Source organism: Ostrinia furnacalis, unplaced genomic scaffold (genome assembly GCF_004193835.3).
Source record: "Ostrinia furnacalis isolate ACB-3 unplaced genomic scaffold, ASM419383v2 OfSCF7471, whole genome shotgun sequence".
Lineage (NCBI taxonomy): Eukaryota > Metazoa > Arthropoda > Insecta > Lepidoptera > Crambidae > Ostrinia > Ostrinia furnacalis.
In genome coordinates, this window is record NW_021137710.1 from 124,106 (window position 1) to 136,171 (window position 12,066).

At 36.5% G+C, this 12,066-nt stretch overlaps 1 protein-coding gene across 2 annotated transcripts; it reads right to left on the reverse strand.

The window, feature by feature from the left end:
- Sclp (leucine rich repeat containing protein 20 sclp) lies at positions 1-8,479 on the reverse strand. 2 transcript variants are annotated; one of them, XM_028321150.1, is made up of 4 exons: positions 8,160-8,479; positions 2,275-2,418; positions 1,703-1,870; positions 1-1,034 (listed from the first exon to the last, which is right to left on the reverse strand). In XM_028321150.1, the coding sequence occupies exons 1-4, from the start codon at positions 8,320-8,322 to the stop codon at positions 868-870; spliced, it is 642 nt and encodes a 213-aa protein (XP_028176951.1). In that variant the 5' UTR covers positions 8,323-8,479; the 3' UTR covers positions 1-867. The 2 variants fall into 2 exon arrangements, with proteins under 2 accessions (XP_028176951.1, XP_028176952.1); XM_028321151.1 differs by lacking the exon at positions 8,160-8,479 and adding an exon at positions 3,084-3,367.
- Positions 8,480-12,066: the final 3,587 nt, after the last annotated feature.

The window sequence follows — 12,066 nt, forward strand, 5'->3', positions numbered from 1 at the left end:
AACTTTTTTTAATATTCTTACAAATAAGGGTTTATACAACTAAAGATATCAACACTAAAATCCATTTTGATTGAACCATATTAAAGTACTTTTTGTTCCTCTGACTTTATCTCATTACATGATGGACTAGTATTTAACATTAAAACCATGATCAGTTAATTATATGTATAAAGTATGTACTTTTTCTCTTTTAATAATATTTATTATTAAAAACATGCTTCAGTTTTCTGTCAAGATAGTATATTGCACTCAATGTTAAAATTACTTACACAAAAATTAGATAAATCTTATAAAATCATATTTCTCTTAAGTGAGCTTTTATCTATAGCTAGTACAATTTAAGTACATTGAAATACTTCCAAAGTAAAGCACTATCAATAAATTGATATCTTATCCTAGAAGATAGACTATAAATTTGTTCATGTATAATATTTTCTACAAAGATCACTTTTACTATACATAATGTTATTGTCCTCTTTTACAAAGACAGATCACAGCTAAATTAGGGCCTTACGTGAGTATCATCAGCACCATATCTGATATCCAGATTCTACAATTTAATTACATGTACTAAAACTGACATCCCATACAAAGTTCATGCGACGCACTTTGGCATTTGGCATAATGCCACGTGGCGTGCGCGGGGCGTACGACTTGATTCGGTGCATACGCGGGTCTTATAAAAGTACGCACAAATCGACCACGTGGCCATTTGAATATACGTTTAGTCGCAATTCACTCTTAAAAGTAACCAATATACGAATTGGCATGCGCACAGTTTTATGTGTCTGTTCTAGTTTTACTTGATCAATCATTTGTACACAATGTAAGGCCCAGAATGCATCAGTCAATGGAGAACACATTATCTTATAACAAAAGGTCTTCTTCCCAATCCTCCTTTTGTCTTTCCGAGACGGTGACGGATGGCCGCGACAGCTGCTTGAGTTCGTCGTGCATCCGAGGCGGGATGGGGTTGTCACTGAGATCCACATACTCGAGGGCTCGCGACCTTGCTAACCGATCGACATCGACCTCTGTAAAATAAAACATAGACCTTTGTAGAAAATGACGTAGCGTGATAAGAAAGTACAACTCGGTCGAGTTAACTGCGCACCTGGCGGCCGTGACGTCACTTCGTGCGTAACGTAAGTTCGAGGGAGAGTAGCCTACAGAATACCAGCATTCATGTTCTGAATGGAACATGATACAAGCTGAGCAGGAGCCATTATGGTTCAATAAATTATGTGTGTAATTTAAATTGTGTAAAACGTTTGTTTGAACCAAATAAACTATTTTTCTTTCTTCTTTCTTTCTTTCATTCCAGCGAGGTGCGCAGTTAACTCTATCAGGTTGTATGTCGGCATTAAGAGAACGAAAATATCATTACGGTGTATAACAATTTTATAACAATAAGTTTTGTACTTTTATGACGATTCTAACACCTCATGGAAGGTGAAAACTTATCCTTGATCTATTGGGGGTATAACAATTAAGTGTCAATCAAACTTAAAACGCCAGGCGTTAGCCATACTAAGTACATCTAAGGTCAGGATCTACGATATAAAAATAGGTGCTACTTTACAACAAAAATGTGTTTTCGACTGTACAAAACAAACCACGACTGTGTTGTGCGATATATCGAGCCGAATCTGCGAACACTCACACAACCTTTTAAAATGACGATATCAAAGTATATTCTTACCAATAATCTGGTTGTGGTGAGCCAACAATGTGTGAAGACTAGGACACTGGCAGGCGATTCCGGGCAGCGCCACGAATGTGTTGTGCGATATGTCGAGCCGTTGCAGGCAAGCTAAGGTGCACAGCTCGTCCGGCAGCCGCGCCATTTGATTATTTGACAGGTTTAGATCTGGAAAATAGATTGGTTATGTTGATAAATTTGCTGTCTGTAGAATGGTAAAACTGTAAGTATCATTTATAGATAGGGTCATCACCATTAACAGGTAATTAGCCTCCACTTGGAAGATTAGGCATACATTTAGGGTGGAACAGACAGTAAAGTGAATTCAGACCCATTATCTAAAACTCAAGTTTATTATTAGTTCTATGAGACCCATGAAATAAAAATATTATAAAAATAAAAGGTGTAAAGAAGTTACTGTTTTTTGCAACAACTTACATGTTTATTGCATAATTTGCATATAATAATAGTGCAGCTGTGCAACTAGCTAATAATGCAACTATTGTGTGATGAGAATTTTAATTTAATAAAGAGAAAGAAAAAATACATAAAATAAATACGAAGGAATTTACCTGTAATTAAACTAAATTTGACTGCAAACTTAGGAGGTATCTTAGTAATAACGTTGCCACTGAGATCACAGCTCTTGAGCTCCGTGTGACGCATGAGGTGGTACACAGCATCCGGTACTTGCATTAGCTGACACTCGGACAAGTCTGGAAACAAAGAAAACAAAATTTTATTATGATTGTGTTTCGTATCAGATAAATAATCATGTACCTATTGATGTTGTGCAATAAAAGATTTGACGATGTTTATTACAAAGAATATAATCTGTTGCAATTGAAATGATCACTTTCAACATTATATGGATTAATATTTCAATTAGCATTGTGTTGTGTTGGACACTTTTGTAATCACTAAAGTCCCTATAGAATGTGATAGGAAATCGCCCTCGTTGTTATGAATTCATGCACATACTTTTTGTTTAAATTGTGTTACCCTTGCTTTAGATACATAAGTTAGAGACAGTACTCAAGTCAGTAGATTGTCTGAATTCTGATCAAACTGATTGATCTCACACACCTTTTACACATGAATAAAGCTCTAAATATCTTTAACTATTGAAGTAGGTCAGTGTGAATAAAAATTCAAATACATTCAGCGTTAATCACACTGACCACAAAAAATATTTATTGATTCTGTGCACCGTTAACTCGTTTACACCACAAATTGCATGAAGCAACAAATATTTTGTGCCAAAATATCGGTTATTGGAGCTGAAACGAGCGCTCAATGCAGTTACATCATCAGTAATATTAACTAGTGTTGAGGTTACAAGGCGCAAGGTAGAGTTAGAAGTAATTTAGTCTGTAAGTACCTAATATTTGCGTCTCCTGTGCATCTTCGCACCGTAGAATTACACGTGTCACGGCGAGAGCCATTGGATTATTTCTATCGATTGGGTGAGTTATTCCACGCGGTAACACACGCGAAACTGAATTGCGTTACAAGTTTCAGTCAGCTCTCTCCGAGTTATTTATAAAATTTCACTACGTTCTCATTGCGGAATTAGAATTTGAGATTAACTTCTGCTTCTGAAGCAATATGTTTTATTTGTATAAAAGTTATGTCAAATTATAGATGCATCATTTAAAACATAAATTATAGGATTTCACTAACTATATAAGTATTGCATAATTATTTGTAATTTCATAACTTTGTGTTGATTCATTCCACAACACAATCACGATTTTGAAAATGCCATCATCAGCTGTTTGTCAGTGTCATTTTTGACATTGAATGTTTTTAATTTACTTCGTGTTTATTAGAACAAATGAATAATAGAAAGTAAAGCTTTCACTTTTTATTATAAATATTATTTTGTCTTATTTTTTATTTTAAAATAAACATTTGTATTAACATAAAATTAATGGAAAACTTTATTATCATACTTAATTTATTTTAAATCGAATGACTGACTCACTAATATTTGCCCACGCGGGATTCGAACCTGCAACCTTTGGCTTTGTATCTAGACCGTAACAGATTACAGTAATCCATCAGTCAGTCAATAAGATAAATAGGCTTGTCGAAGCTAGTCTCTCCGCTCTTTGTGAATCACCATGATACAAGGAAGCGTAATGAACGAGCAGTGACCTCTCCAGCAGTTTCACTTTATATGGAATAAATTGCTCTGCTAAGGCCAACTAGGTGTTTGCGTCGGTAAATCAGTGCGCACACGTCTGCGGGATGTTCTAAATCGATCGTACGCGGCTTAGTTCTCAAGCACGCGATAGACATGACTCTTCCGCGTATACGCACCTAAGTACGTACCTACTAGATCCATTGTAGTTGTAAGTAGAGTTGATTATCTTCCGTGTCTTGTTATGGTACAACAGGGTATTGTAGAATAACTTTTTTGTTAGGCTAAGGGTTCACGCATTTTCTTTAGGTTAAACAAGAAGTAGAAATTATTTAACTTACAACAAATAATTTTATTCATATCAAAACGGTTATTAAACTTAGATGTAGCAGAACTTTGATAGTTTCAAAGGATCCGCAGGAGAACCAAGTAACCGCAGTGGGCGGGGCACATAGCTCGTAGAGACGATGGCCGTTGGGGCAGGAAAGTTCTCGAGTGGCGACCACGGGCTGGAAGACGTAGCGTGGGCAGGCCTCCTACTAGGTGGACCGACGATCTGGTAAAGGTCGCGGGAAGAGCCTGGATGCGGGCAGCGCAGGACCGTTCATTGTGGAAAACCTTGGGGGAGGCCTTTGTCCAGCAGTGGACGTCATTTGGCTGAAACGAACGAACGAACGTTGCAGAACTTTGATAATATTCTGCTTAAACTGGGTATCGAACCAAGGAAATACTGTCACTGGACTGGGTTTTGAATGAACTAGGCCACACAAAAGACAAAGAATGGCCAAAACTTAACAATAATTTGAATCTTAGAATTATATGCAGAGAAGCCTTTTGTAATTACACTCTAATAATCAGTGTAGGTAAGTGTGTTAATTAATTACTTAAAACACAAAATTAATCTCCGTGACAAAGGCCAATAAGCGCTCCAGACCGACCTTGGTCAATTTCACAAGTTTTACGCGATCTTCGTTTACGAAAGGCGGGCGAGCGCAACACTCGTAAGTTTGTGCGTTGCGTAAATGAGTTAAAATTCTCATAATTATCCATCAGATCTGTGGTATTAGAGTTTTATATCCATCGCATAAGATCGACAATCGTGTGATATAAATGTTGCTATTGCGGTTCCCCGATGATGTCCTCGAGAATAAACTTGTTCGTACCACTGTTGTTCGTACTAGGCCCGATCGTAACAGTGGCAGAAACTTCCGTCAGTGGAAAATAAGCGTTACGCGATGGTTGGCGTGATGACTAGTAGAGAAAATAAGTAACAGGTGTTGTGACACAATTCGTAGGTACCTACACTACCTACATATCGTACGAGTAAATTGGCAACGCCTCCATAGCTTAGTGGTTGGTTAGAGTATTGGATTATTTTCCTCAAAGGTTTTGTGTGCGATTTCCGGGTAGTCACACACATAATACTTAATTCAAAAGTTCAAAACATAAAAATAAGAAAGTGCCATCGACTGGACGAGCGCTTTTAATAAGGTAAATCTCACGATAACTGTGAGTCACTTGAAAGGGATTCTTAATGCGTCCTTGCTGGAACCGAACCCGGATCTCGAGTGACTAAAACATTATACGAGTAAGTAGGTATAGACCATAAATTCCCAATAAAATTAAATAATGTGAAATGTTCATGCCTATTATTGTTATTGTCCATGACAGTGAAATTAAAATTTGATTAGCACTAACTTTAGTAAAAAGATACAATTTACCTCATATTAATTACATACTTCTTACCTTCTAAAATAAACAAGACACGCAGATTAATCACAAAGGCAAAATAATTTGCGCAAGATAAATAGTTGTAATATAAGCATGAGAAGGATCACTAATGAAGAAGTTAAAATTAACTGTATTTAGGTTGCTCAATTAGCTACTTAAGTACTAAGTACGAGAAATCGATGAGCCACAATTTGAGGTCAATTCACAAGGCACTAGGCAGAGGCAATCATTTAATTAATTTCAGGAGGTTACATGTCATGCAGTATAAAACATCTTGACAAGTAGGATAAAAATGCACCGCACCCTATAAAACGGATAGACATTTATGACGGACACACATTAGCCTTATTTATTTATTTATTTAAAATCTTTATTGCACACAAAAAATAGTGGTACAACAGGCGAGTTTAATGCCATGTGGCATTCTCTTCCAGCTAACCAGAAAATTAGACAAAACAGAGAATTTAAGTAGGCGGTGCAAAATAGCTAGTGTCGGAATTTGAAACAGGAATCAGTTATTTAACAAGCTGAAGAACGGATGCCCATCATGTTATTCCTAAGAGGATTTAATTCTATAAGTGTTAATTAATCTAATGTAGTTAAATCGTATTATCAAGTTAAAGTCAGGCCGCATAAAACAGATTTTGAAGTTATTTATGTATAGAGTCAAACTCCTCCGTCCAATGATCTGCAGCGAACGAACTGCACGCATGGCTCGTCACTTTACACTTCGGTGTATTTAAAGAAATGGTGCAATAAGACGTTTTGACCGTCAGGCTTGAAAAAACTTGAACACTTTTATTAATAAATAAATAAAATAATTCTAACAATTAGGGTTGCTTGAAAAAACTTGACGCATTTTTAGTAATTCTACATTAACTCTTAAGATTACCTACAGACTTTTTATCGATCGATAGTTGGGTCGGCTTCTAATTTGTATGAGGAATCAGCCGATACCATATCGGTGTAATGTGTGTAGCTACTTTCATACGGATTAACAACCCTATTCAACCATTGGCCTACAAAAAGTCTGCAGGTAGTCTTACTAAAACAAACCCGTACATGATTCAACAGTTAATTTCAAACAAAGTTGCGCAAAATGTTTCGTTGCAGTGGTTTTAGTTTCTGGTGAATCAAGTCATAGTCCGGTAGGTATCATAGGGTAATCTCAATTACTCATTGTTTATTTACTATCTAATTGAGTGTGACGAATAGACAGATATTATTTATCAGATAAGATTAATATAATTTATTTCATATAGGTACCTAATAAGTTTTTGAGGCTAGTGCTAGATGACCTAATGACCATCTTTTACCGAATGTTAAACCAATACGTATACCTACGTCAAAGTGATTTAGAAATCGGTCGAGTCAAGATGTCATGGTCGCATATTTTTATCATTTACTTAATGTATGTTAAAACAGTTAGGTATGTTACGAAAACAGGAGTTCCTGTTCAATTTAGTTGATACTTCAACACGTGAATAACATGTTTTTTGTTTGATTAACTAAAGTATTTATTTTGTTTATAAGTACGGAACTCTACGTGTACCAGTTCGCTTCGCACTTGGTAGTTTTTTAATCTCGTAGCCTTAGAGTTTGGGTCGATTGGGCGAGTTCACATACACACTCAGTAAAAAAATCTGTTTTATAGGGGTTGAACTTGAGATTTCAATAATATTAGGATTAATAATACAAGTTCTATACTTAACTATGCATTTAATCGAAAATGACATTTATTACTTATTTTTAATAATTATTCTTTTAATGACATTATTTTATTGTTTGATTTAATTTATTTTGATTGTTTTGACATTGTTTTATTTTTTCTATTTCTGAGATATTTAATTATTTTCATGTAGTAAATGACATAATATTTGTAATTTATTCTTGTAGAAATTATTTAAATATTCGTACGCTCACTAATTACATATACAGCAAATTTTGGCGATCTACTTATACTAGTTTTAAGACCACTATGTTTACCCAAAATTTTGCAAATAAATATTTGAATTTGAAAGATGCCTATATTCAAGGGTAGGTACTTTGCCATAATGAACTGGTATAATGAATTGGTGTAATGAACTGGAAAATAACGATTTGAAATCGACACAAAATTTTACTGAAATTTCTGATGATAGAGAAAACTAGAACATGTCGAACATTTACTTAAGTATGTTTAATGGTCAATGTACTTGTATTTCGTGACGATTTATATCAGCTATCTGATCAAATCAACAGATAATTAACTGTCCGGCGCAATTTGATAAGTAAGTACCTACATAATACACTTTTGTTTAATTCGTAAACAATAACAAAACAGCCAGCTGATTAAGATTACGTGAGTCAAAATAAGATTACTTTGTTTTGTTTGACATCAATTAGATGAATATATTATCTCACTTTTAAATCTATAAAACTGACTCATTACTTAAACCAAATGAGATTCAAAATTTGCGTTTGCAAGGTAGGAAATGTTTACTAAACAAAGTGACTACGCAGTTCCTAAGTCTCTATCTAATAAACTGAACTTATCAATAATAATGTTTGATAAACTAGGATATCAGCTGTTCCACTGACCGAGTTGACTGTTCTCCTGTGCGTCCTCGCATCTTCCAACCACCCTGATGACGGCGTGTCCCGCCAGCCGCGCGCAGATCAGCCTCGCCGGAGCCTGAGGGTCCACCTCATTCGCCTCAGCGGGCATCCTGTCACCACCATCATAGTCCGTGGGGGGCCTCATGATCACTGCACTTTATCACCAAGTCACTGCACAACTCCAATAAGTCAAAGCTCTGAACCAACAGTGTTTTGCGCACTTTGAATCGCGAATGCTCATCTACCACCGAACCGAAACGCGAAGCGCCTGGGTTCGCGGCGGTACTCTGGTAAATTCGTGCGCCGCGTACGCAACCAGCTTTTATATCAGCGCCAAAACAAAGACGCGTGGTGTGCGACTGAGAGCGGAACAATAACAAATGTGCGTCTCTCTCGTTGCGGCTGCTGCGCAGTTGACGCAAGTGGTTTGGCGGAAATATGGAAAATTAAATGGGGAACGTCGTCGGGTCGTCTGTCACCGGTTTTGGCACAAAGGGTCACAGGAGTTTCCGGTTCATGGGACAATTCTATTCGTTTTCATTCAGCCGCATCGTCACGTTTCCGATATCATTGTGATCTTATCAATGTTTTGTATGCGCTTCGTCATCAATTGAATGAGCGGTTGTCGATGCACTCGATGTGAAAGGCCGCGCACGATTTTCCAGCCTAATTCACAATGTGCCGTCACTAGGCTCGCATATCACGGCAATTTATTGCGGGCACTTGATGCGCGAACCAGATTGGAGCAATTTAAAAGTTTTCGTTTCAAACTAGCATAAATCATGCCGACTTTCCCTGTTGTTGAGGTGGTAGAGTCGGTTGATATTGCGTTACGTAACTAGATTGGCAGAACTGACAATAAAGATGCGTGTGCGACGTGATGAAAGATGTCGGATGTCTTTTTATAGAGCGTTAATTATACACGAATTAGAAATGGATATGCTCTAGATTTATCCGTTATAGTAGATAGCAAGTAATTTCTACTTATACCAAATGGTATTACAATGTACCCAATGTAAGTCTGTACAACTACATAATATTTTACCATCCGAATAGGTAGAACTACCGGTTTGGGTAGTAAGAAGTACCCGTAAATATTTTTGTACTAAATAAAAACTACTGAATTATTTTAATTTCTTATTTGAAATAGGTAAGGTTGGTAGGTATCTTTCTAACCTCCAGGGGAAATAGAGTCAAGGTAAAGGTTGCTTTTAACGACCTATGCATCAGAACCGTCATGACAATACGACAGTTCATTACTCACGAACCATTTTAGAAGCATTTATTACGGAAGTAATCTTTCCTGGTGCCAATAAAAGGCAGTAACTACGTTATATTACTTTGTTCCACATATTGTCTATTGTAAAAATATGAAATAAAAATTAATAGAACATTGAATGGGCACCTATGTTACCGTTCCCCTTGAACAAACATAGTTTGTACCATGTTACGATATTAAGAACTAGGGATTTATTTCAAGTTATTTACTTACTCGTACATTTAATGGCCACCAGTATAATCTAGGTTTAAGTCACTTTAGGTCAAAGGGTTCGCAATTGGAACCACGTGGTCATCAATTTCTGTTTTGATGACGCTAGTTTTGTCTCACATAAAATTCTGCTCTACTACCCGTGCGAAGCTGGGACGGTAGCTGTATTTATTAATAACTAGCTGACCCGGCGAACTTTGTTCCGCCTTAATGGCAATAAATAAGCAGACTTTTTTTTAATTTCGAACGGGATAAAAAGTATCCTATGTCCTTCTCCTAGCTCTAAACTACCTCCCTGACAATTTTCAGCTAAATCGGTTCAGCCGTTCTTGAGTTATAAGCGAAGTAACTAACACGACTTTCTTTTATATATATAGATATTTAAAAGCTGTTTTGCGTCACCGAAAAACTTTGACGTTCATTATTTCGTCTGTTTAACGCACTGTCTTGGTTTGTTGGCCAAACCGAGACGCAAAATTTCATCTGCAAAATAACCTTGAACCGCAGCCAAGAACTATTCCCATGTCCCGTGCTACGATTAAAACGGTAACCACTTATTTTGTTTGCAAATAAACAGGGAAGTTTGCAAAACTCGCAAACATTATAGCCGATGTTTCCTTTATTTTGGACGGATCAACGAAAACAAACGCAGGCGATTGCGGAGATAAACATATTTTTATTATCTTTACTACGATTAATGTTATTGTGAATATCTGGAAAATTTTCGTGACTGTCTACTGACTGTTTACTGATAATAATTAAATTAGAACTTAGGTGTCTTTTAAAAGCTTCAATTCAAATCTCTATACTTACCTTGGTTAGTTTGGGTTAGTTCTTTCGTTACGCATAGAAAGTCAAAAGACCTCGCATCTACGGCTATTAACTCACACGGCCTACATTTTGGAGCATCTGCTTTGTATTTATTGAGAAATTTATTACTGTACACATCAGTGCGCGGAAAATTTAACCTTATTCACCTACTTTACACAGAACATTAAATTTTCTTCATGTTGAAAGCGATGAGTGAATTAAACAGTAAGCAGTTCGAACTGGTTTTGTTGAACTCTGATTCAAAATTCACAAGCCATAAAACATTGTATAACTTTTAACACGAGTTTAATTCTCTGATAGGGTTTGGCTAATAGAGAATACCCTATGAGTACCTATGACAAAAGTTCGCCTTTTGTTCGTTATTTCTCTACAATAAAGTAGGAGGTGTGCACTAAAGGCAAATCAGGCTTGTCCAGGATTTTACGATCAATTAGATTTGATAACGTGCTTAGGTATCTCTCAATAAAAACACTCAATAAAAATGTCAGTCATCAGTTAATATAAATAATTTAATGTTCTCAATCTGTTTGCTCTATTTTTTTCTATTCCGTAACGCAATTAGGAATAAGAACGTGGTCAAGGAAAACAAGCGCTTTGTAGACGCGCGCGCACGCGGTCTGACGCACCGAATTTTCCGCGCACTCGCGACCGCTGACATTTCGCAGAAGTTTTTTCCATCGCGGAGTTTGAGGTCGATCCTTTGTGCTATTTCAGGAAAACCTGGACTCGAGCCAAACACCTCGAGCGGATTTTCGACGCAGTTCAAACACACGCGCTTCGATCCCTGGACAATAATATTTAATTATAATCCTTCCTCCTTCAACATACGCTTCAGATTTATTCTCTCCCCCAAAATTTCAGTTCTTGGGATCATTCACACTAATTTCCTTTGTTTAAATCAAGATATAAATGGGAATATTGCCACGAGGTCTGTTTGTGAAATGTTTTTCCAGCCGTTGTTTTGATTCTTAACAAATAATTCAATGTTAAGGCTGAAATTCACGATGTTTAGAAATTAGAATGTGATGGTTAAAAATAACACCATTATTATGATGTTTACCAGACCCACTCATGTGTTTAAGCAATTGCTTTGTAGGAAATGTATTTACGTATCAAATCGTTTGAAGAGCTTTCATTTGGCTATAATGCTTAACTAATTATAGTAAATGTACACGAAATAGTATGTTTTGATAGTGTCAATGAACTTTAAAATTAAAATAAGTAATGTTTTGTTTACTTCGCTTTTTGTTATGTTATTAATGTTGTTCTTGTTTGCGACAATAGAGCTTGACCCTAACATGAAAAGCGCGCTTTATGAAAACTTAAGACGAGAAGAAAAACAATGCTCTTTACATTGTTTATTCTTAGCCTTGGAGTAGGTACGGGTGGCCACATGACCTGTAGAACTGATGGCCGGCGGGAAACACTTGGTTACCATGACTTTTTGATGCATAAACAAACATGACTTGGATGCAGCGTCGTTGTGGAAATCATTAGGTCTTTGTCCAGGACGTTCTTTGGTTGAAACAAAGACGAGGAAAAACAAATGCTAACGGGACTATTCTAACC